The following is a 19,183-nucleotide window of genomic DNA, read 5'->3' as shown; positions in this document are numbered from 1 at the left end:
CTATAAATTATACAACAAATCTACGACACGCGTGCAAATCTCGGAACTAACCTGGTCTTGTCCGTTGTTCGAAGAGCTGTTCACTCCCCGTAGTCGGTGTACAATCCTGTAGCTTTGACAACCGGTACTAAATTGATTGCGTAACTGATTATATAATTAGCATAACCAAAGTCTGTACTCACCGTAACTCGTCCACCTTTTGTGTGTTGGTGAAAGACGGCATTTTCTTCCTCACTAAAAACATTTAAGATATTTCACTTTTACTATATTGGGTTATTAGCCGCAAACATGTATGGTGGTTCATTTGCCCTAGAATAGTGCCGTATCCACCTATCATGCATTTCTCGGGTCCATTATATGGAAATACAAACTGGAACAAAACGTTGTTCTATAATTGTATAGAACATAAACATTTGGGAAAATGACAACATTAAAATTCCACGAATGTTTTCAGAGCGTAGTGTCTGCAACAGCCGAACCAGACACTGTGGTAGTCAAAAGAGACGTGGAAGGAGCCTTGACAGTGGAATCGGAACAGATTGGTCGGAAGGCGAAGATGACCACTATTTCTGGTAAGGTTAAGACTACGCGTTTCTAGAATATCTTCAAAGTTAACCCTTCACGATTATCCCAGTTGTACAAAATATAAAAATAAATTTGATAGAGCAATTCTAGGAAAGGGATTTTAGATACACACATACAGTCGTCTTTTTAACTCATTCAATTTCTTAGCCTTACAGATGTTTGTGCGAAACTGTGATGGGCATTTTTTGCTAATACAATCTCAGCTCACAAGTCACTCGTGTTAACCTCACATATTGCTATCGCGCTCTCCTTAAGAGCAATTCAGATATGGTCTATCTCGCTCAAAGTCCATTGCCAGTGTGACCCTTTCAATTTGGATAAATATGTACAAGTAATGGTGAATAATTATTAGTTAATAGTTCAACCCAACAAATAGGGTGGTTTTAAGCAAAGAGTGAACTTGAGAAATATAACCTTATGAGGATACTAGACGTTATGTAATGAATATCGTTTTTTTAGGCAAAACGGGCAAGAGTTGAATTCTGCGATGGCTGTGGTGGTTCAAGAGATGGTAGCCTGCGAAAAAGCGGGAGTCATGTTTACCTGCGATCCCGTCACTGGAAATCCAAAATTCATCACCATCACCGCGAACTACGGACTTGGAGAAGTAATTATAGGGAGGGGTTGGACAAACAGAAACTGATTTTGAGATTTCAGCGTACGATTTTCGTGTTGATTTCTTGTTTTTTAGGCTGATTTCGAGCTTTTGAAAATGATTTCGGGGTTTTCAACATGATTTCAAGATGTATAAAATCAGTTTTATATACTGCCCACGGGATTTTAACGAATGTCCGACCAATCGAATTATACAATAAACTATTCACATAAGTAATATAATAACAATAAATATGTCAATTAGGAAAATTTATCAACGAACTGACTCTCAGAGCTATTGCGCAAACTAGGTGTACTTCTCAGCACAGAACCCCTGGTGTCTAAATACGCCTAAGGCGAAATATACTACTGCCAAGGACGATATCATACTACTCAGTTCGAGTGCAAGTCCAAGTCGCAGCTTGTCGAGAAAGTCAGTGTCCAAAAACGAGTCGGTCAGGAAGTTAGCATTAAAACAATAGGTAGTGTCATACTTATTGATATTATTTTAGTTATGCTATTTGGTATATCTGCCATACGCTGGCAATTTTTGGGATTGGCCGTTCTTCGTAACTCGCCCGTGAATTGTGTGAGGAACAGAAATCGAATTTACGCGTCAGGAAGTAATATATTGAAATGAAATATAATTTGGATATTGTCATATCCCCTCAAACGTGTAGCGTGGTTTGACAGATCCATTTTATGGAAATACATTCCTGGAACTAAACGTTGCTCTACATTTGTATACAATATTTACATTATAAATATATTTCAAATGCCATGAATGTTTTCAGAGTGTAGTGTCCGCAACAGCCGAACCAGATACTGTCGTAGTCAAAAGAGACACAGACGGAACCTTGGCAGTTGAATCGGAACAGATTGGTCGGAAGGCGAAGATGACCACTATTTCTGGTAAGGTTAAGACAACGCGTTTCTATAATAATTTCTGAGTTCACCTTTTAAGATTATCTCAGTTGTATAAAAATTAATTTAAACTTAATCATTGACAAATTCTTGAAAAACGATTTTAGAATATCTGAAGTAACGCTAATTCTTTTCAGAAAATGGTGGCGTTGCTGAACGGGATGTACTAAATTCCGAAACTTTGGTTTGTTGCATTACGAAACAAGAATCTCTGGATTTGGCGAAACTGGGAAACCAGCTGGAAGAGGAGTTCGGTTGTCCGCTCGATGTCGAATGGGGCATCGCAATGGGGAAAATATTCCTGCTTCAAGTAAATTACAAACAAGAATATCGAATTAGCACATTCAACACAAACGCGTTTAAGATATTCGTCCAATAGTCCAGGCCTGTTACAACGTTCGATAGAGAAACCGACTTCGAGATCATTCACGAAACTGACGTTCACCTTCGAACCGAGAAAGAATGCATGACCAAAGCTAATGTTGGGTAAACTTTGCTTTTGTTTACATTGCCCTAACTACAGTGCCCTAAATTTAGTACAATCCTAATTACATAGAGAAGTAATGCCAGGAGCTATGAGTGAACTTGGAATTAACTTTTTGGCTAAAACTGCTGATACTTCAATGCTGGCGAGTACTTAATCCAACTCCATACGACATCACTCACCTATCCTCGCAATAGGTGTTTCTATAAAATACGGGAGGTCACGTGTAAATGTTTTTTCTACGTCACTAGCTATAGTTATTGAAGATAGAGAGCGCGCGCTCGAGTCGATAAAGTTTTTGGTTTTTGAAGTCCACGTGCGAAATGCGCGTGCCAATAAAGCACTAAAAAGCTTAAGCTCGTGACGCGGGAAAAAACATTTTATACATTTAATTTTTTTATTGATTTATTTTATAGAAACACCTATTGTAGAAGTTCCACCCTAAATCTCATTTTTATTTCGCTATCCCGATTCGCTTTCAGGTCTTTTTAAGTTTTAGTAGCAAGCGGTCTTCTTAATTTCCGTTAAGGAAAACTTTCAAGACTTTTCTTTAAAGCTTAGTTTGATCCAAAGACTATATATAATTTCTACGACTGTTCACTCGACTAGCAAAAGCTCGCCCGTTTAATAATCAAGCCGCCGTAGAGTCGGCTAGCCTCGGCTCGAACTCGACTCGCTCGTCACGAGCCCGAGCTGGCTCGAGCTCGTGAACAGTCCAAATAATCTTTGAGCAGCGGCTGCTATCGTATGCAAGTTGAGCCATTGAACACGTCAGTCAATGTAGCGAAGCGTATATATAGTCTTTGGTTTGATCCTAACCATGTCACGGAATAGCTATTCGCTGAACGACCTGGAACTTAATTGGATGTATTCTCGATATTTTAAGAAAAACACCGAAAGTAAACCATCTGTATGGCTCGTTTTACATATGTTTAGAACCGTACTTCAGTTAAGGCACAAATGATGTTACCTGGCTTCCCATTTTTACAAAAGAGCTTAACGGTGTCTTCCAAACACGTCCTTTTCAACATAACAGACGTACGTATTAGTTACCCCGAATTAGAGGAAAAAAATTAATGAATTCTTAAATCATTAATAAATCTAATTTTTTAACATTGCCAGATGTTCTACAGATTTCAGAGTGTTGAAGGGGAACTCAGTGCCTTTACAAAAAGCTACATGACTTCATTTTTTGGGAGAGTTCTTTATGATAATGACCTGAGAAAAAGGGCTGTTAGAAGAAACAAGTTCTACCCGAAGTTAACTACCATGAGAGATAACTTATCCTTTGTTTTTGTAAGTAAAATTACCGTCTTGCTTTCCCGTGTTCCTCAGGGATGCCATGTTTATACTGAGTATTTTAAACCTATTCAGTAGCTCAGTCCTATAGTTAAGGTACGAAAGGTAGTCAAAGCCAGTTATTGGACATTCTAAAAATAATTTAAGTTTAGATAGATCTATGAAAAATATCTTTTCTTTAGTTATGAGGTTGGTTATACCGAAAAACACTTCTGTTTTGTGCACACGTGTCCGAAAATGTTTGAAATGTATGTCTCTTTTCATGATTCAGAATGCAACTATAATTTTTTTTATGAATTCATAGAATTTATTGAAACGGTCGCTAATTGTAACGAGCTACAAATTTAAAGCGAATTTAAATCAAGAATTTACACTTATGGTACTTTTTTAATTAATTTTGGTAGAGTATTCTGCGTTTAAAAAAAAAATCTGGCACAGACAGCAAAATTCATTCACCAATACCACATGGACATAGACCGAAATGTCCCCGCGGAAAAATTCTTCCTCGAGTTAATGATGAAGATGTTGGAAAACGCTTCTGTTAGCAATAATTTTCTTGGTTTTTACTTTAAGGGGTCTACTTCTTGTTTCCTAACAATTAGTTTTATCTTTGCAGCATACATTTCGCCACGTTGAAACAATGTTAATGTCGTCATTATCCGGCCTAATTCTGCTTTCGGCTTTATCAAAAAGCAATAATAGTAAGGTTTCATTTTAGTTGAAATTATCAGAGTTTATGACAATACAAGCCAAGGTACCTTGTTGGAAATACTAATTCGGCATTCCTAAAATTATCATTTTAAATTATCAAAATTTTTTCGTTAACAAAACGTGCTAAGCAAATCATTGCCATCTGACGAGAAATCCTTTGTTAATTTTACTTAAACGTAATGATATTTTGATAAATGGGTCAATACTATAGAGGCTACTACGATTTTTTCCTACAATTTGGAACGGTCTTTTAATGTCAGCTTCTTCAGAAATTTTTAATATCGGTTGACCACCGCTCCTACATTTTATAATTTTTCCTATATTTTCAATGTGTTCCTAGAACTTCCGATAAATTCACTATTTTCTTATTTTTTCCTTATTTGTGGAATGTTTCAGGCTTCACCTGTTTCTATTATGTCTTTAGTTATCAAAATCAACAACTTATTAAATCAAATTACCTTTAAAAACCATGGATTTTTAGTTCATAAGTACTTATATTTTCCTGTAATCTTATTAGAAATTTACATGTAAATCGACTACAAAATTTGAATTTTTCCTATAACATTTTTTCTTTTTGTGTAGTAACCCTGTTAATAGCATATGTATTGGACTTTTTGCGTTGTCGAAACTATACAGGGTGTCCATTTTTAATCGAAAAAATGATTTTTCTCAATAACCGTTGTAGTTAGAATTTTTAAATTTTTTGTGTTAATTGTCAGTACCAGGGGCCATTGTCGTACATAATGTTTATCGATTTTAAAATAATATTTTAAAATTTTGAAAAAATAAATTTTTATGTATTGGAGCTCGTCAAATTTTGCCAATGAGAAAAATGTAGAGCGACGTCGAAAACATAAGAATAACGTTTGGTCGTTGAAAACACAATCATTTTTCACGAAATTACACGCGTTTGAAAATTGACTTAACGGGTAAACAAAATAATTGGAAAAATCAAAAACTAGAATCTTTTGGAAGCAGTGGAAGTCGTAAGACAATATTATTTTTAGGATGAACTAAATATTAATTTTATTTATTAAATTCCAGATTCTAAATTTCTAACTCTCATTTAAATGCTATATTACCATAGAACATTTTCGTTCAGTAAATACTCGGGGAACCTTCAAGATATCACGTATCTAATTTCGGGGATATTGTTTTTGGACTTTCGGTTATTTTTTATTAAATTTAATTTAAATAAATAAAAATTATATTTAGTTCAGTCTAACAATAATATTGTCTTACGACTTCCACTGCATCCAAAAGATTCTAGATTTTGATTTTTCCAATTATTTTGTTTACCCGTTAAGTCAATTTTCAAACGCGTGTAATTTCGTGAAAAATGATTGAGTTTTCAACGACCAAACGTTATTCTTATGTTTTCGACGTCACTCTACATTTTTCTCATTGGCAAAATTTGACGAGCTCCAATATATCAAAATTTATTTTTCAAAATTTTAAAATATTATTTTAAAATCGATAAACATTATGTACGACAATGGCCCCTGGTACTAACAATTAACACAAAAAAATTAAAAATTCTAACTACAACGGTTATTGAGAAAAATCACTTTTTCGAATAAAAATGGACACCCTGTATATGTTTATTTTCAGACGAGTGGAATGATAAAGTATTCAGTGACTATGCAACGTTATTGTCCTCGTGTAAAGATGTGGAAAGCGCTGATGTGCCAGTGGCCCTTCAAGTGCGATAGGCCCAGATTTTACTGAGAACACTTTTAAAGTGTATATTTCTGTGTCAAATAGGATTTGGCAGTTTCAATCGCTAATTGCATTGAGGTCGAAACTTTTAGTAACATGTCATTCGAGGTAAGTTCAACTGGTATTATTCGGAAATTCGAAATATGACCCTTTTAATTAAAACGGATTCTCAATTGCAAGTGGTTAGTAATCGTTTTATATCTTTGATTATGTTCAGCGTTCTTTACTGCTAATATCTTTCTTGCTAAATTTAAATAGCCAGATTATAAATTTTCTAATGGGACCTGGTCTGGTCAATATTTCTAATGAGACCGGATCTTGTCAATATTTTCTAATGGGATCTGGTTACACAATAAGTCGCAATCCATAGGTTTAATACACTAAGAAACAAACTGCGTTAAAAGTAACACTTCAAGAGAAAACAGTGAAATTCACGTAGCTCGATTTTAAGGACTGCCAACATAGATCTCTATGGATACCAATTTCACGTGTTGTATTTCCTTTAAATTCCCAAAACAAAACATGAAAAATGCAAAGATTGAGCACTATAGCGAAATACACACGTAAGCTTTCAGTAATGTGTATTACATTAAATAATCTGATAATTTAGAACGCCTTAAAATGGCTGACATCTTCTGGTTCCAAAGCCAGCGAAGATTTTCACACATTTCTCAAGAAACACGGTCATCGATGCGTCAAAGAGGTAAATGTATCTAGCAATAAACGTAAAATTACTTTAATTAATTAAAATTTGAAATGCTTTATTACTAGTTTGACATTTTATCAGAGCCATGGAGGCTTAATCCGAGACCGTTGGTGACGAGTTTGCAGGTGAAGAATTAATAATGCTTAAATTAAGTTAACAGTTTTAAACCAGGTGACTTTCTTGTATATTATTTTATTCTCAAAGGGAATGGTATTAGCAACGCCAAAAGAAGGAAAACTTAAATCCGATGTGAACGAAACTATAGGCAAACTGCAAATTCCCTTAACCTGGAAAACAAAGCTATTATTAAGAATTGTGGTTCCTTATTGTCAGACTGCAGTGGGACGCAGGGAAGTGTCAAAGGTGTGTAACATGGAAAGAATGTTAATAACGAGATTTCGTTATTTTAGATGTTAGTGATTTGAATCGTGCATAATTACTTAGTTAAGAATTAAATTACTAAAGAAACATTTAGTCCTAAAGAAGCGTAGTTACGTTTTTAGAAAGTTTTAAATTAGGGACCCTTGTCATACAGACCTGGAAACCCCGGAAATATCAGGGAAATAGATTGTCGCACTGAAAAGTCAGGAAAATTACAACTGTTTTGTGAAAATCAGGGACATTTATGAGAGTTTAAAACGTTTGCCCTAAAGAGCACAAATTTATATCAATAAGTTTTTCTTATTAAAGATTTGACTTTATTACTTCTTTTATATCAGGGTGTCTTCATTTAATCGGCCCAGGCATTTTTCTCAAAAACTATACCTTCTAGAAATGTGAAATTTTCAGAATGTATTCTCTCGGTAGAGATCGTTGTTATTTATGAATTTCAGAAAAATCGTGAAATTGTGCTCGGTTTTAGAATTTGTACTTTTTAAACGCTAGGGGGTAGACGAAAAGTTTCAATGAGTAAGTTGTAGAGCATACTCGAAAACCTTTAATGGAGTTGGTATGGTCAAAATCGTACATTTTGTCACTGAAATAATAGGTCATGAAAAATAACAAATTGGTACCACCCAAATGTTTTTACGCCTCATGTTATTGTAATGATTGTCTGTGAAAAATGAACAAGTTTTGAGCAAGTGCAATTATTATAATAAGGAATTACAGAATTTTGTTTTACAAATACGGTTCAATAATGCCACGGTCCGCTGCTATACAAATCCGTACGCGATGAAGCATATTCTAGAACGAACCACGGACCATATCTGGAGTAACGAGTTGGAACGCTGCAATGATTCTCTGGCGCAAGTCGTCTTCGCTAGTGACTAGCGTCTTGTATACTTCCTCCTTGACGAATTCCCACAGGTAAAAGTCCAGCGGTGTCAAATCTGGGAACCTAGGAGGCCATCGCACTGGACCATTCTTCCCAATCCAACGCTCAGGGAACTTTGTGTTGAGGTATTGCACCACATGTCGTTCCTGGTGAGGAAGTGCACCGACATGCAAGAACCAAAGGCGTGGCAGGTCGACTAAAGGGACATCTTCCAATGCTTATGCTACTTCATTTCGTAGAAACGCCAAGTAGCTCACCCCATTAAGCCGATTCGGAAGAAAAAATGTCCCAATAACGCGATCTCCTAGTAGACCTGCCCAGACGTTCAAGCGGAATTGTACTTGATTGTGATGTGGAAATCCCCAGTGCGGATTTACATCCCTCCACATATGGTTATTCTGCCATGGTACTGAACCAGTTACCGAAATCCAACCTAAGGCGCTGATCACCATCGTGAAGTGCTTGGTGGAGCGTGGCACGAAATTGGTTAAATTTATGGTTGTTAAGGACACTCCAGACATAATATTTGTACAAGTCCAAATCGGAGCATGCCATTCTTATGCTCGAGAGTAAGCGACAAAGTAGGCGATAACTGTGTCTTCCATATTAGTGTTATGACGTCCATGTCCGCGGAATCTGGGATTCACGTTGCCGTCTCCTTCGAAGTCAGCAACAGCTCTGAGAATAGTGTGGTGATTTGGTTGACTGTCAAGATATAACATTTGAAACAACCAACTGGTTAAACGTGCGTTTCGATGACCATCACTGTAGTAGAACTCAAGCATCCTGAGTATATAACGATTCATACTTTTATTACCGGATAATGTTTTTCAAACAAAACGGACCAACATTTTAAACGAATCAGAAGTGCAAAAAAAAGCTTTCGGAAATTCAGTTGGCATAAATTAGACATTTTGTAGACCCTAAAAACTACTTTTTCTTGTTTATTAAAAAACACCAACTTTTTGTCCCTCGAAAACGTGTGCGGGGTCCTACTGTAATTCCTTATAAAATTTCACTTGTTCTAACACTTAAAGTGTTGGTTGCACGAAATTTTAGCTATGGCTAATTAATGGTTCATTAGAAAGAGCAAACATTTTATAGCAAGTACAGAAAATTTAATCAAAATCGGTTAAGTGGTCTTTGAATTATTATAAAAAGAAGTCGAAATGGTGGAAATCGAGTTTTTCGGCGAATTTCCAGACTTCTCGGCACCCATGACGTCAGAAAATGCGAAGCGTATCATTGGCTAATTGGCTGTAATACATTTCTTTACATCTGGGATTAAAAGCAGGTTGATATAACACCCAGGAAAAGGTCCTACGCAGTAGTAATTGAAATAGGCATACACAAGCCTACGTAGTAGAAAAACGATATGAAACCGAAGGCTCCTTGTAAATTCTTATTAAAACGTCGGGTGGCGCGCGCCGCGTAGCGCGCGTAAAAAAATATTTTTATTTCGATAATAAGCCTAATATTATGATTAAAAACCTATGGTTGGAAAACTTCTACAAGTAAACAGAATCCCTCCACTTCAGTTCCTTCTATTTTAGGAATAAAACTACAGCTTTGATTTGCCCCAAATTGCTCGTGCTACGGAGGAGAAAATTCGCCGAAAATATCAGGATTTTGGGGAGCGAAAAAGGTCAGTTTCGGACTCAAAGTTAATACACTTTCGACAATGACATTTTTGGAAAGAGAACGTCCTGGGCTTCAAAACAAGCCCGCATTCATTCGTTTTTATTAATATCGATTTTTCGTGCAACCAACACTTTAATTTGTAAAGGTAAAACAATGATTTGGCTCAAAACATGTGCATTTTTCACAAACAATCATTACAATAACATGAGGCGTAAAAACATTTGGGTAGTACCAACTTGTTATTTTTCATAACCTATTATTTCAGTGACAAAATGTACGATTTTGACCATACCAACTCCATTAAAGGTTTTCGAGTATGCTCTACATGTTACTCATTGAAACTTTTCGTCTACCACCTAGCCTTCAAAAAGAACAAATTCTAAAACCGTGATAAATTTCACGAATTTTCTGAAATTCACAAATAACGATCTCCACCGAGAGAGTACTGAAAATTTTACATTTCTAGAAGGTATAGGTTTTGAGAAAAATGCCTGGGCTGATCAAATAAAGACATCCTGTATTTGTATTATAATATTTAACCAATTTAGCTGAAATGTGATTCTTAAAAGGAGTTACTTTGATCCTTTTAATGGAGGTTAACTTGCACCTGGAATAATCACGGAAATATGAGAAAACCTGGAAATATCAGGGAAATCGGTTTGACAATAGTTCTACGAACTCTGCTTGTTAATTGACATGGTTTTAAAATGAAAGATATTTATAATTTTAAAGATGACTTGTGGCGGAATGGTTAGCACTTTAGCCCTCAGCAAGAGGAGCCGGGTTCGATTCCAGCTTGTGGCATTGGGTGAAAACTCGGAGCAACTCTTTCTGCGTTGAGTTTGCAAGCTCTCTCCCCACTGATTTATGGGGTTTTCCCCCGAGTCCTTCGGTTTCCCCTTCCATAATAACTTGTTGAGGTTAGCGGTAATAGTTAGTGTAGGGCGCATTGTAACCCGGCCACCTGAATTAATGGCTTTAAAAGTCGCTTGATGACTTAGGCCTGAGGTGGTGCGTTGGGTATTAGCCTAGCTGATTATTATTATTACTTTAACCTCCAGATCCAATTCATTATCTATACTTTTTCCTTACGTTAATAAATGTTTTATAAGTAAACTTTAAAATGTAATTATAAGCTAAGCACCACCTTACGCCCAAGTTATCTAGCGACTTAATTAACTATATTCACTTTCACTTCCAGTCGATCAACATTAAATTAATAGACCACTTTCGGAAGGAATTTAGCGTATTGGCGGATAAAATGGTGTCTGAAGGCCGATTACCGGATAGCAGCCTGCTCTACTTCCTCACTTTGCACGAGATAGATCGACTCTTCCGCACGAGATCTCCCAAGCTAATACAAAAGTATATTCTACTTTCGTTAACTATTTCATAAAACTAAATTTTATGATCATCTTTTGAAGGGCTGATCGCTCTGCGTAATCAGCATACACGCTTCTGTAATGAGTAAATGTAAACTTGGTGTAATCCAGTAAATTTCGACGTAAACTGGATATTCTATAACATATTATAATGTACTCCACGAAATCGCTATGTACTCCCTTTAATTTCTTTAATTGTACTACGCGTAAGTGGTTCGAAGTATTACGTGATTTAAAATAAATTATAAACTGAAATGAGTATTCGTAGTTTTAAACCTTTTCATCTAAATGGACCATACAGTTTTTGTTATAGCCTGTCTTATATACACAGGTTAGTATTCAAAAGCGATATGTGGGGGACCGTTTCGAACTGCAAGATGGCGGCTCAGGGGAATAATGGCGTTCGACACGCCATCTATGTTTTAGATAGTTTTTTGTTTTTTTTTATGGAATATGGAGTAGTGACTCGTGAATTAGCGGATGTTTATTTTAAATTCCGAAGAAAATTGAAATAGCAGTGTAGAGTTAAATTATTCTGTTACATCTTCATATTGTTTATTAAATAAAAAGTCTTTGAAAGTTTGGGGCCAGGCATGTGGCTTCGTATGTACGAAAGTACCGTTGTAAATAAGCCGTGGTTATACGGGAATCGACAGCTATAAGTGAAAGTGTTTATAAATCTAATGCTACTTTATGTTTTAGAGCTACCAGGAGGAAGAGATTGCATCCTGTGGTGGATTCGTACAGATTCCCAGAAATGACTCTAGGGCTTCCCAAACCAGTAAGCTTCAACGACACGAAACCGTATTCGAACTTTCTATTACTATTTCTTAAATTAATTTTTAATTTCCCTGAATACTTTTTTCCAGGTAAACGCTGAAGATTCTGTAGCTAAATTTGATATTAACGAAGGAGGGTTGGTCATGAGAGGAACCCCGGTCAGTCAGGGGTTCGTAAAGGCGCGTGTCAGAGTTGCGAATAATTTGGAAGAAGCCGCGAAAATTCAGGTGCATTGTCTCATTTCTACAAAAAAGCAGACTTTTTTTATCAAATGAAAATATGTCACTAGGGCGGCGAGATTCTGATAGCCTACAGCACTGACATCGGGTGGAGTCCTTACTTTCCAATGCTCTCTGGCGTCGTCACGGAACTGGGTGGACTAATCTCTCATGGTAACATTGTCTATCTTCCCGGGGCGTAGGAACGTTTGAGAAGTTGCGGTTAATTTTGGCTTCGTGAATGTTAGAGGGAATTATTTTTAGTTTCGTTTAATACTCAAAATATCCTAAATCAAATAGGTTATTTAAAGGAAGTTTCGCATTGAATCCGCTAAAATTTTACCTTAGGGATGTATACAGGGTTGGGCATCAGGGAGTAGTCACGGCATTTTACTACTAAAATAAATGCTCTGACTACATAAATTAATCAAAATCTGTGGGATCAATTTTTTTTTAAATATTCATAAATATTAACGAATATGACGTATCATAAATTCATCATTCATTAATCCCATTTTATTTAAAAAAAAATCACAACATGCTTGTAGAGCTTGTAGAAAATCAAGTTCTGATTCAGAATCTTGATTTCAAATCAATGCGTCATTTGATGATATTATCCATAAAAATATTTTAAACTAGTCGTGAAAAATTGTCATCAGCCAAAGTCATGTAACTGAAAGTGATAATAAACTCCTATTTTAATTCTGTTGGGTAAAGCAAAATGTTTGGCTGTCCGTCTTGTTTTTATACCCCCCTTTTTTCAGTGACTACTAAAATAAATTAAGATAGGAGGCTCACTAGTCAGGCTGACTATTAAAAAATATCCTTATGTCCAACCCCGGATGTATATACCGGAGGGCCGCTACACTCACAAGTGTCAGTTTCACCCATGCATTTCGCCCAGGGCGAGACCTCTAAACACGGCACTGCTAAGGGGCCCAGAGGATGTTTGGTTGTGTCGACAAAGTGTTCATAAGGCAATAGAGTGTCTGCTCCGAGCTAAAATCCTAATTACGCCACAAATTCAAATGTTTTGCTGTCCCGTTTCAATTTATCTATTTCAAAATATGTTTTTGGTTAAAATAGTATAATCGCGGGTTCAATTCAGAGGCGAACTGGCCACTTGGGGTTGTGGGCAAAATCCAACTAGGCCGCTTTTGGGGGCTTGTCGTTCGTTGTTAGGTTTTTCGTTGTTATTACCCATCGAGAATGGAAAGGTAGCAATTCATCGGCCTATTTGAGAAGAAATTCCTTAGTAAAAATCTCGTTGTGGCTCGAGAGCACGGAATACCTTGCGTTGTAAGTCTTCACGGAGCCACGTCCGTTTTCACGACAGGTATTTTAAAATGACTATTTAAATTATTATGGTATTAAGATAATTAGGTACTTAAGAAAAAAACCGCATGGATTGGCAAATAAAAATGTATTTACGAATATCAAAGAATTATAAATAATGGTAATTTGACAATCCATACGCTTTTTCTTTTAAAGTACTTCATAAAGTTTAACCTTGAGCACGACTGTTCTCGCGACTCTACCTAACAGTTGTCGATAAAAAAAGTTGAAAATATTGACAAGAATCCACACGGCGCTTATTTGTAATTAAAGTTGGGAAAAAGTTTAAAAACATTTTAAAATAGAATAAGTTATTCGAAAATTTCAAATTTCGCATACCTCATGTACAATATGAAAAGCATCGCTTTATTGATAAATATTTGCGATTGAGGGGAAAAATATAAATCCCAGAAAATGAGCTAGCCTTTCTGCTTTGTAACCCCGATGGTGAATCCTCTCCAGCCATAGATGAGCTAGCCTTTCTGCTTTGTAACCCCAACTGTGAATCCCCTCCAACCGTAGATGAGCTTGCCTTTCTGCTTTGTAACCCCGATGGTGAATCCTCTCCAGCCATAGATGAGCTAGCCTTTCTGCTTTGTAACCCCGATGGTGAATCCTCTCCAGCCATAGATGAGCTAGCCTTTCTGCTTTGTAACCCCAACTGTGAATCCCCTCCAACCGTAGATGAGCTTGCCTTTCTGCTTTGTTACCTTTGTAACCCCGTCGGTGAATCCCCTTCAGCGGTGGATGAGCTTGCATTTCTGCTTTGTAACCCCGTCGGTGAATCCCCTTCAGCGGTGGATGAGCTTGCATTTCTGCTTTGTAACCCCGACACTGAATTCCCTCCAGCCATAGATGAGCTGGCCTTCATGCTTTTGTACCCCCGACGGTGAAGAAGATAGTATGCACTGACGGTGACGCTCTGGGTTGGTTTAGGGATAGATTTTTTGGTCCCAGTGCCCCAAATGACTTATTAAATAATTTCTCTGAATTCATAAAAAAAAAACCAAATTCCCGAGTACTTCGAATGACTTCTGTCATCTTACTATTAACTTTCTTCTAAAATTTTCTGAAATACTTAATACATTCATAAAACTGATCCATGAGTTTCATTGTCTAGGTGATGTCGCTATACTGGATGCGAAAAAAGGAACGTTACAAAAAGTTAACGAATAATTTGTTATCATTGTTGAATTATTATTTTTTTAAATTAAACTTATATAATATACTAAAATTTACAGTTATTTATGTTTTTTTTTCATTCTAATTGAAGGTACAGTTTAATAATTTTTTTACGTGTATCGCCTTGAAAATGATCGATGTTTTTATACTCGCATAACGCTTTTAATATTTCTAAACATGTTCGATTCATTTTATATTATTTATTTTATTTTTGACGGATAAATGAAATATTTTAAAATTGAGGTTTCAGACGCTTACAAGTTCTTATTCGCCTCTGTTTGGGCACAATTTAATTCGCGCTATTACGCCATCTAGTGTCAGACGCCAGTGCTAAGCATTGGAAGGGCTTTTGATTTCCGAAATCATTTTGGGATTCAAAATCCCGTACGCAAAATTGGCCAATGTCATACCCTTCGGATTTGCCGTCCTCCAAAGACAAATTTGGTCGTGACCCCATGGGATTTTGGCCACCTACCCACTTGGTAGGTTTGCATCCCACACCCAGCAGATAAAATACTCCTAAAACAGAAGACAAAATGAAGCTTAAATGCATTTATATACTCTTCCGCTATACCCTGGGGCCCATCTACGTTTGGCCATGATGTCCACAAAACGATATTTACGAAATTTGTCTCATTATCAGAGCGTAATTCGGCGTCATCTATGATCCGCCAGACTTAAAAACGACAAATTTGTCCAGCATAAACAAATAAACATGTACCACCTGGGTCGTAAGAAACGCAACGTACCGCCATTCAAGGTTATAATTCTAATAAACTATATTAATAATTCCAATGAGGAAGTACATTTTTTAAAAGCCCGTGATACGAATTGTTGGCATGTCCGCTGCTACCACTCGTAACCTAGCAATCCACCTTGCAAAACATTTCGACACCCTTGGGGTTTAAACAAACTGTTTAGAAAATTCCTATGATTTTATTTAAAAATTTGATGATCTACTATTTAGTGACCATATGTAGGCTTCGACGTAGTTGGTCCAAATAATCCTGTAGATGAAACTCTAGTAATTCTAAAGTCTCTACTTTGGTCTAACATAGACGTATTCATGGGTGTTACCACCCTTAGTATAGAAAGTACTTTTAACAGCCACAGAGTTGCGCTTAAAGAATACATGTAGTTATTTTAATTTTAATGGTTGAATGGTCTCCCCATGGGCTCTATATAATCTCCCCAGTTTTAGCTAATATTTTTAAGATATATTTTGATAAAAAGATTTTACCTCTTGACCCTACATGTAATTTCCCTGATATCTGGCGCCGTTATGTGGACGTCGTCTTTTCTAAGTCAAACAGAACCGCAGCGCTCAATAACATTTTAGATCGCATAAATTAAAAACATTCTAGAATTATATTTACTCTAGAGACAGAATCTGATAAAACAAATTACCATTTGTTAGACATACTATTAGATAAATCAAAAACTCTTAATAAACCTGACCGTTACACATTAAATTTTTTTATAAATTTCCATTCCTACCACGCTCACCATATCAAATATGGTACTATTAATGAAGTTTCGAATAGCCCACCTAAATATTTAACTAAAGTCAAACACCAACTACAAATTAGTCAATACCCAAACAATATACTGAATACATTTCTAAAAATCACACCATCTATGGTAACTAGTCCAGGTGACAATAATAAAACAGGTTCTATATTATAAAGGCTTTAATGAGTTCCTACTAATAAAATTAAGGACATAACCTTAAAATCAATAATATAATATAAAAGCTAAAGACTTGAGAGGCACTTTGGTTAAATGGGAAAAGGACCCATTCCATGGGGAGAAATATCAATTTGACTGTACCAACTATACCGCTTGTGATGGGGTATATATAGGTGAAACCGAACGGAAATGAAATGAAAAATAAATTAAAAATAAAATTTAACTAATGCTTTTTATGTACATTTAAAAAGCAATAATTCCCATGTCAGATTGGAAAAATACCTCCGTACTGGTCAAAGAAAGCGAATACTAAAGAAAGTTTTTACGTTTAAAAATGTTACCAACATTTTAACATAAAACAAGGTTTCCCCCTTAAAAACAAATGGAATAATGATAAGTTATTAAAAACACAAATAATTTTTAAAAATGTATACTCACGTTTAGGGGTTGTTTGCTTAATGATTCAATTGAGTATCACCATGTGGTAGATTTAAAAACATTAGAAATTATCATTATATAATTACGATTAATAAACCAATAACACAAACGGGGAACACTTAAAACAACTTAAGCAAAAGGGCACACTAAAACTACTTAAGCAAAAGGGCACACTAAAACTACTTAAGCAAAAGGGCACACTAAAACTACTTAAGCAAAAGGGCACACTAAAACTACTTAAGCAAAAGGGGACACTAAAACTACTTAAGCAAAAGGGGACACTAAAACTACTTAAGCAAAAGGGGACACTAAAACTACTTAAGCAAAAGAAGATGCCTACACCACAAATTAAACATTAAAACAACCCTACTGGTTGGCACGATATCAGCGTAAAAGTGATACTGTCCGTATTAAATTCAAAGCGGCCGGCCGTAGCCATTATCGTTCGGAGGAATAATTATGTGGTCGGGTCCGTGGAGGTCCAAATTAATTGATGGCTGTAGCGGCATCTCCACAAACCTTCGACGTTGGGTCGCGCACAACCACACTGGCCTCGCCGTGGCTACTTTCCTACCGTTGATCCGGAGAAAACATTTGGTTATTCAAATCCGCGTCCACCCTCTGGTTTCGTTCCGAGACCAAGTCACGTGGATCTTGTTGGCGCGAACTTTCACCCCAATCACGGGCTCGGAATTCATCCGACCAATCACCAACATAACGTCAACATTCTCGCTTTGCGTTTTTCATTTTACTGATTCAGGCACCTCGAAGGGCTAGCCGAAGCGTCCGCAATAAATCATAGCTTACAATTATGTCAAACCTGCCACCACGAGTCCACGAAGACGCCAGGTACATATCACACCATACCTTGGGACTTTCCACAAGAATAAAATAAACATATACAGGGTGTCCACTAAAAAGTTAACCAGGTTTTTAAAATCGGTTTTATTTACGAATTTGAAATTTCCAGGTCACATAGAGTGTGTAGGGGGAACATCTACTATGAAAATGTTGATCACCTTGAGCCATGTCTTCAAGGTCATCCAAAAATTATCTCGATAACCGTAAGTGTTAGAAAGTTGGTTCCAATTAGAAAAGTATTCCACGTCACGTTTTAGGTCTAACTAGCTTGGACCCGATCGGATTTAACCAATAGGAAGCCGAGAAAATTGTTACTAAAATCACAAAGGTCGTAAAAGGGAAAATTGAAAGAAAGCGCTAATACCTCGAAAACAAGTCGTGTTACATTATTATAAGTTATTTCTCAAGGTCATTTTCGAATGTCCTTGAAGACATGGTTCAAAGCTACTTGGACGAGAATGTGGTGATACGCATTTTTCTAATTGAACCTGGTTTCTAAACCCAATGGATCGCGAGATAATCCGATCGGGTCAAAGCTATTTAGACATAATACGTGACGTGGAATACTTTTCTAATTGGAACCAAATTTCTAACACTTACGGTTCTCGAGATAATTTTTGGATGACCTTGAAGACATGGTTTAAGGTCATCGACCTTTTCATAGTAGGTGTTCCCCCTACACGCTCTATGCGACCTGCAAATTTAAAATTCGTACCTAAAACAGATTTTGAGATATTCACCCTGGTTCATTTTTTAGTCGACACCCTGTATACAATACACACAATAAAAGGAGACTGTATCGGTATAAAATAATTGGCACCCCTCAATTAGGACTTCTACAGCGAAAGGGGTGATGGGCTCGCGGCGTGATTTTCAAAGAAGATGGGGAGCCACTAATCTCAAGACTGAGAGTGCGGAGAGAGAGATATAAAAATAAAGCGAAGGGGAAAACTCAGGATACCCTTTGGCCACAAGGTCACCTTTGACAAACCCTTCCCAAAGACCGTCCGTCCGTTGCGCGGTCACTTCAATTAAAACGATAGAGCTATAAGCTGGGTTGGACATAGGATATTTTTTTAATAGTCAGCCTGACTAGTGAGCATCCTATCTTAAAGGGGTACGGCCAAGATTTTCGAAATATGGCCCTATTTCCGTATCAAAAGATTAACAAGACGTTCAATATACTAACACGTACCTTTTTTTGTCTTGAAAAAATAGCTTTTGGCCCAAAAAGTTGAAACGAAAAATAACACCAGGTGTTTGGGTTTGAATTTTCGCCGCCATCTTAGGGGCTGCTGTTGTTTTTCTGTCTCACCGGCTTCTCACCAGGTGTCACGGCGAACGTGCTCTTTTCGATTT

At 36.6% G+C, this 19,183-nt stretch overlaps 3 protein-coding genes and 1 long non-coding RNA gene across 5 annotated transcripts; all 4 read left to right on the top strand.

The window, feature by feature from the left end:
• Nucleotides 1-444: 444 nt before the first annotated feature.
• Nucleotides 445-2,744, top strand: LOC149953713 (uncharacterized). Its single transcript, XM_090169841.1, has 6 exons — nt 445-572; nt 1,045-1,192; nt 1,974-2,091; nt 2,241-2,413; nt 2,483-2,589; nt 2,660-2,744. Exons 1-6 carry the CDS (start codon nt 445-447, stop codon nt 2,742-2,744), a joined length of 759 nt encoding a protein of 252 aa, XP_090025967.1.
• Nucleotides 2,745-3,188: 444 nt separating this feature from the next.
• On the top strand, nt 3,189-6,325 carry LOC149953712 (uncharacterized). Of its 2 annotated transcripts, XM_090168920.1 has the most exons (4): nt 3,858-3,883; nt 4,291-4,426; nt 4,503-4,587; nt 6,209-6,309. In XM_090168920.1, exons 2-4 carry the CDS (start codon nt 4,352-4,354, stop codon nt 6,307-6,309), a joined length of 261 nt encoding a protein of 86 aa, XP_090025046.1. In that variant the 5' UTR covers nt 3,858-3,883; nt 4,291-4,351. The 2 variants fall into 2 exon arrangements, with proteins under 2 accessions (XP_090025045.1, XP_090025046.1); XM_090168919.1 differs by lacking the exons at nt 4,291-4,426; nt 4,503-4,587 and adding an exon at nt 3,189-3,625 and having other exon boundaries at nt 3,710-3,883; nt 6,209-6,325.
• LOC149953711 (uncharacterized) lies at nt 6,168-12,522 on the top strand. Its single transcript, XM_090169840.1, has 8 exons — nt 6,168-6,424; nt 6,927-7,019; nt 7,088-7,147; nt 7,227-7,385; nt 11,141-11,304; nt 12,024-12,102; nt 12,191-12,328; nt 12,391-12,522. The coding sequence occupies exons 1-8, from the start codon at nt 6,413-6,415 to the stop codon at nt 12,520-12,522; spliced, it is 837 nt and encodes a 278-aa protein (XP_090025966.1). The 5' UTR covers nt 6,168-6,412.
• Nucleotides 12,523-13,585: 1,063 nt separating this feature from the next.
• LOC149953710 (uncharacterized) lies at nt 13,586-14,888 on the top strand. The gene is made up of 2 exons (XR_016479901.1): nt 13,586-13,655; nt 14,775-14,888. It is a non-coding gene; the product is annotated as an uncharacterized LOC149953710 (long non-coding RNA).
• Nucleotides 14,889-19,183: the final 4,295 nt, after the last annotated feature.

Source organism: Leiobunum rupestre, chromosome 3 (assembly GCF_980474605.1).
Source record: "Leiobunum rupestre chromosome 3, qqLeiRupe1.1.hap1, whole genome shotgun sequence".
Taxonomy (NCBI): Eukaryota; Metazoa; Arthropoda; class Arachnida; order Opiliones; family Sclerosomatidae; genus Leiobunum; species Leiobunum rupestre.
Note: the sequence above shows the minus strand (reverse complement) of the source record. Positions and strands in the feature narration are given on the sequence as shown.

Excerpts from the sequence above, each read along its gene's own strand:
- LOC149953712 (XM_090168919.1), top strand. The coding sequence starts at position 3,548 with ATGATGTTACCTGGCTTCCCATTTTTACAAAAGAGCTTAACGGTGTCT. Across the intron at positions 3,626-3,709 it reads TCCTTTTCAACATAACAGAC|ATGTTCTACAGATTTCAGAG; the intron begins GTACGTATTAGT and ends TAACATTGCCAG. Across the intron at positions 3,884-6,208 it reads ATAACTTATCCTTTGTTTTT|ACGAGTGGAATGATAAAGTA; the intron begins GTAAGTAAAATT and ends GTTTATTTTCAG.
- LOC149953711 (XM_090169840.1), top strand. Across the intron at positions 7,386-11,140 it reads GACGCAGGGAAGTGTCAAAG|TCGATCAACATTAAATTAAT; the intron begins GTGTGTAACATG and ends TTTCACTTCCAG. Across the intron at positions 11,305-12,023 it reads TCTCCCAAGCTAATACAAAA|AGCTACCAGGAGGAAGAGAT; the intron begins GTATATTCTACT and ends TTTATGTTTTAG.
- LOC149953713 (XM_090169841.1), top strand. The coding sequence starts at position 445 with ATGTTTTCAGAGCGTAGTGTCTGCAACAGCCGAACCAGACACTGTGGT. Across the intron at positions 573-1,044 it reads GAAGATGACCACTATTTCTG|GCAAAACGGGCAAGAGTTGA; the intron begins GTAAGGTTAAGA and ends TCGTTTTTTTAG. Across the intron at positions 1,193-1,973 it reads CGAACTACGGACTTGGAGAA|AGTGTAGTGTCCGCAACAGC; the intron begins GTAATTATAGGG and ends GAATGTTTTCAG.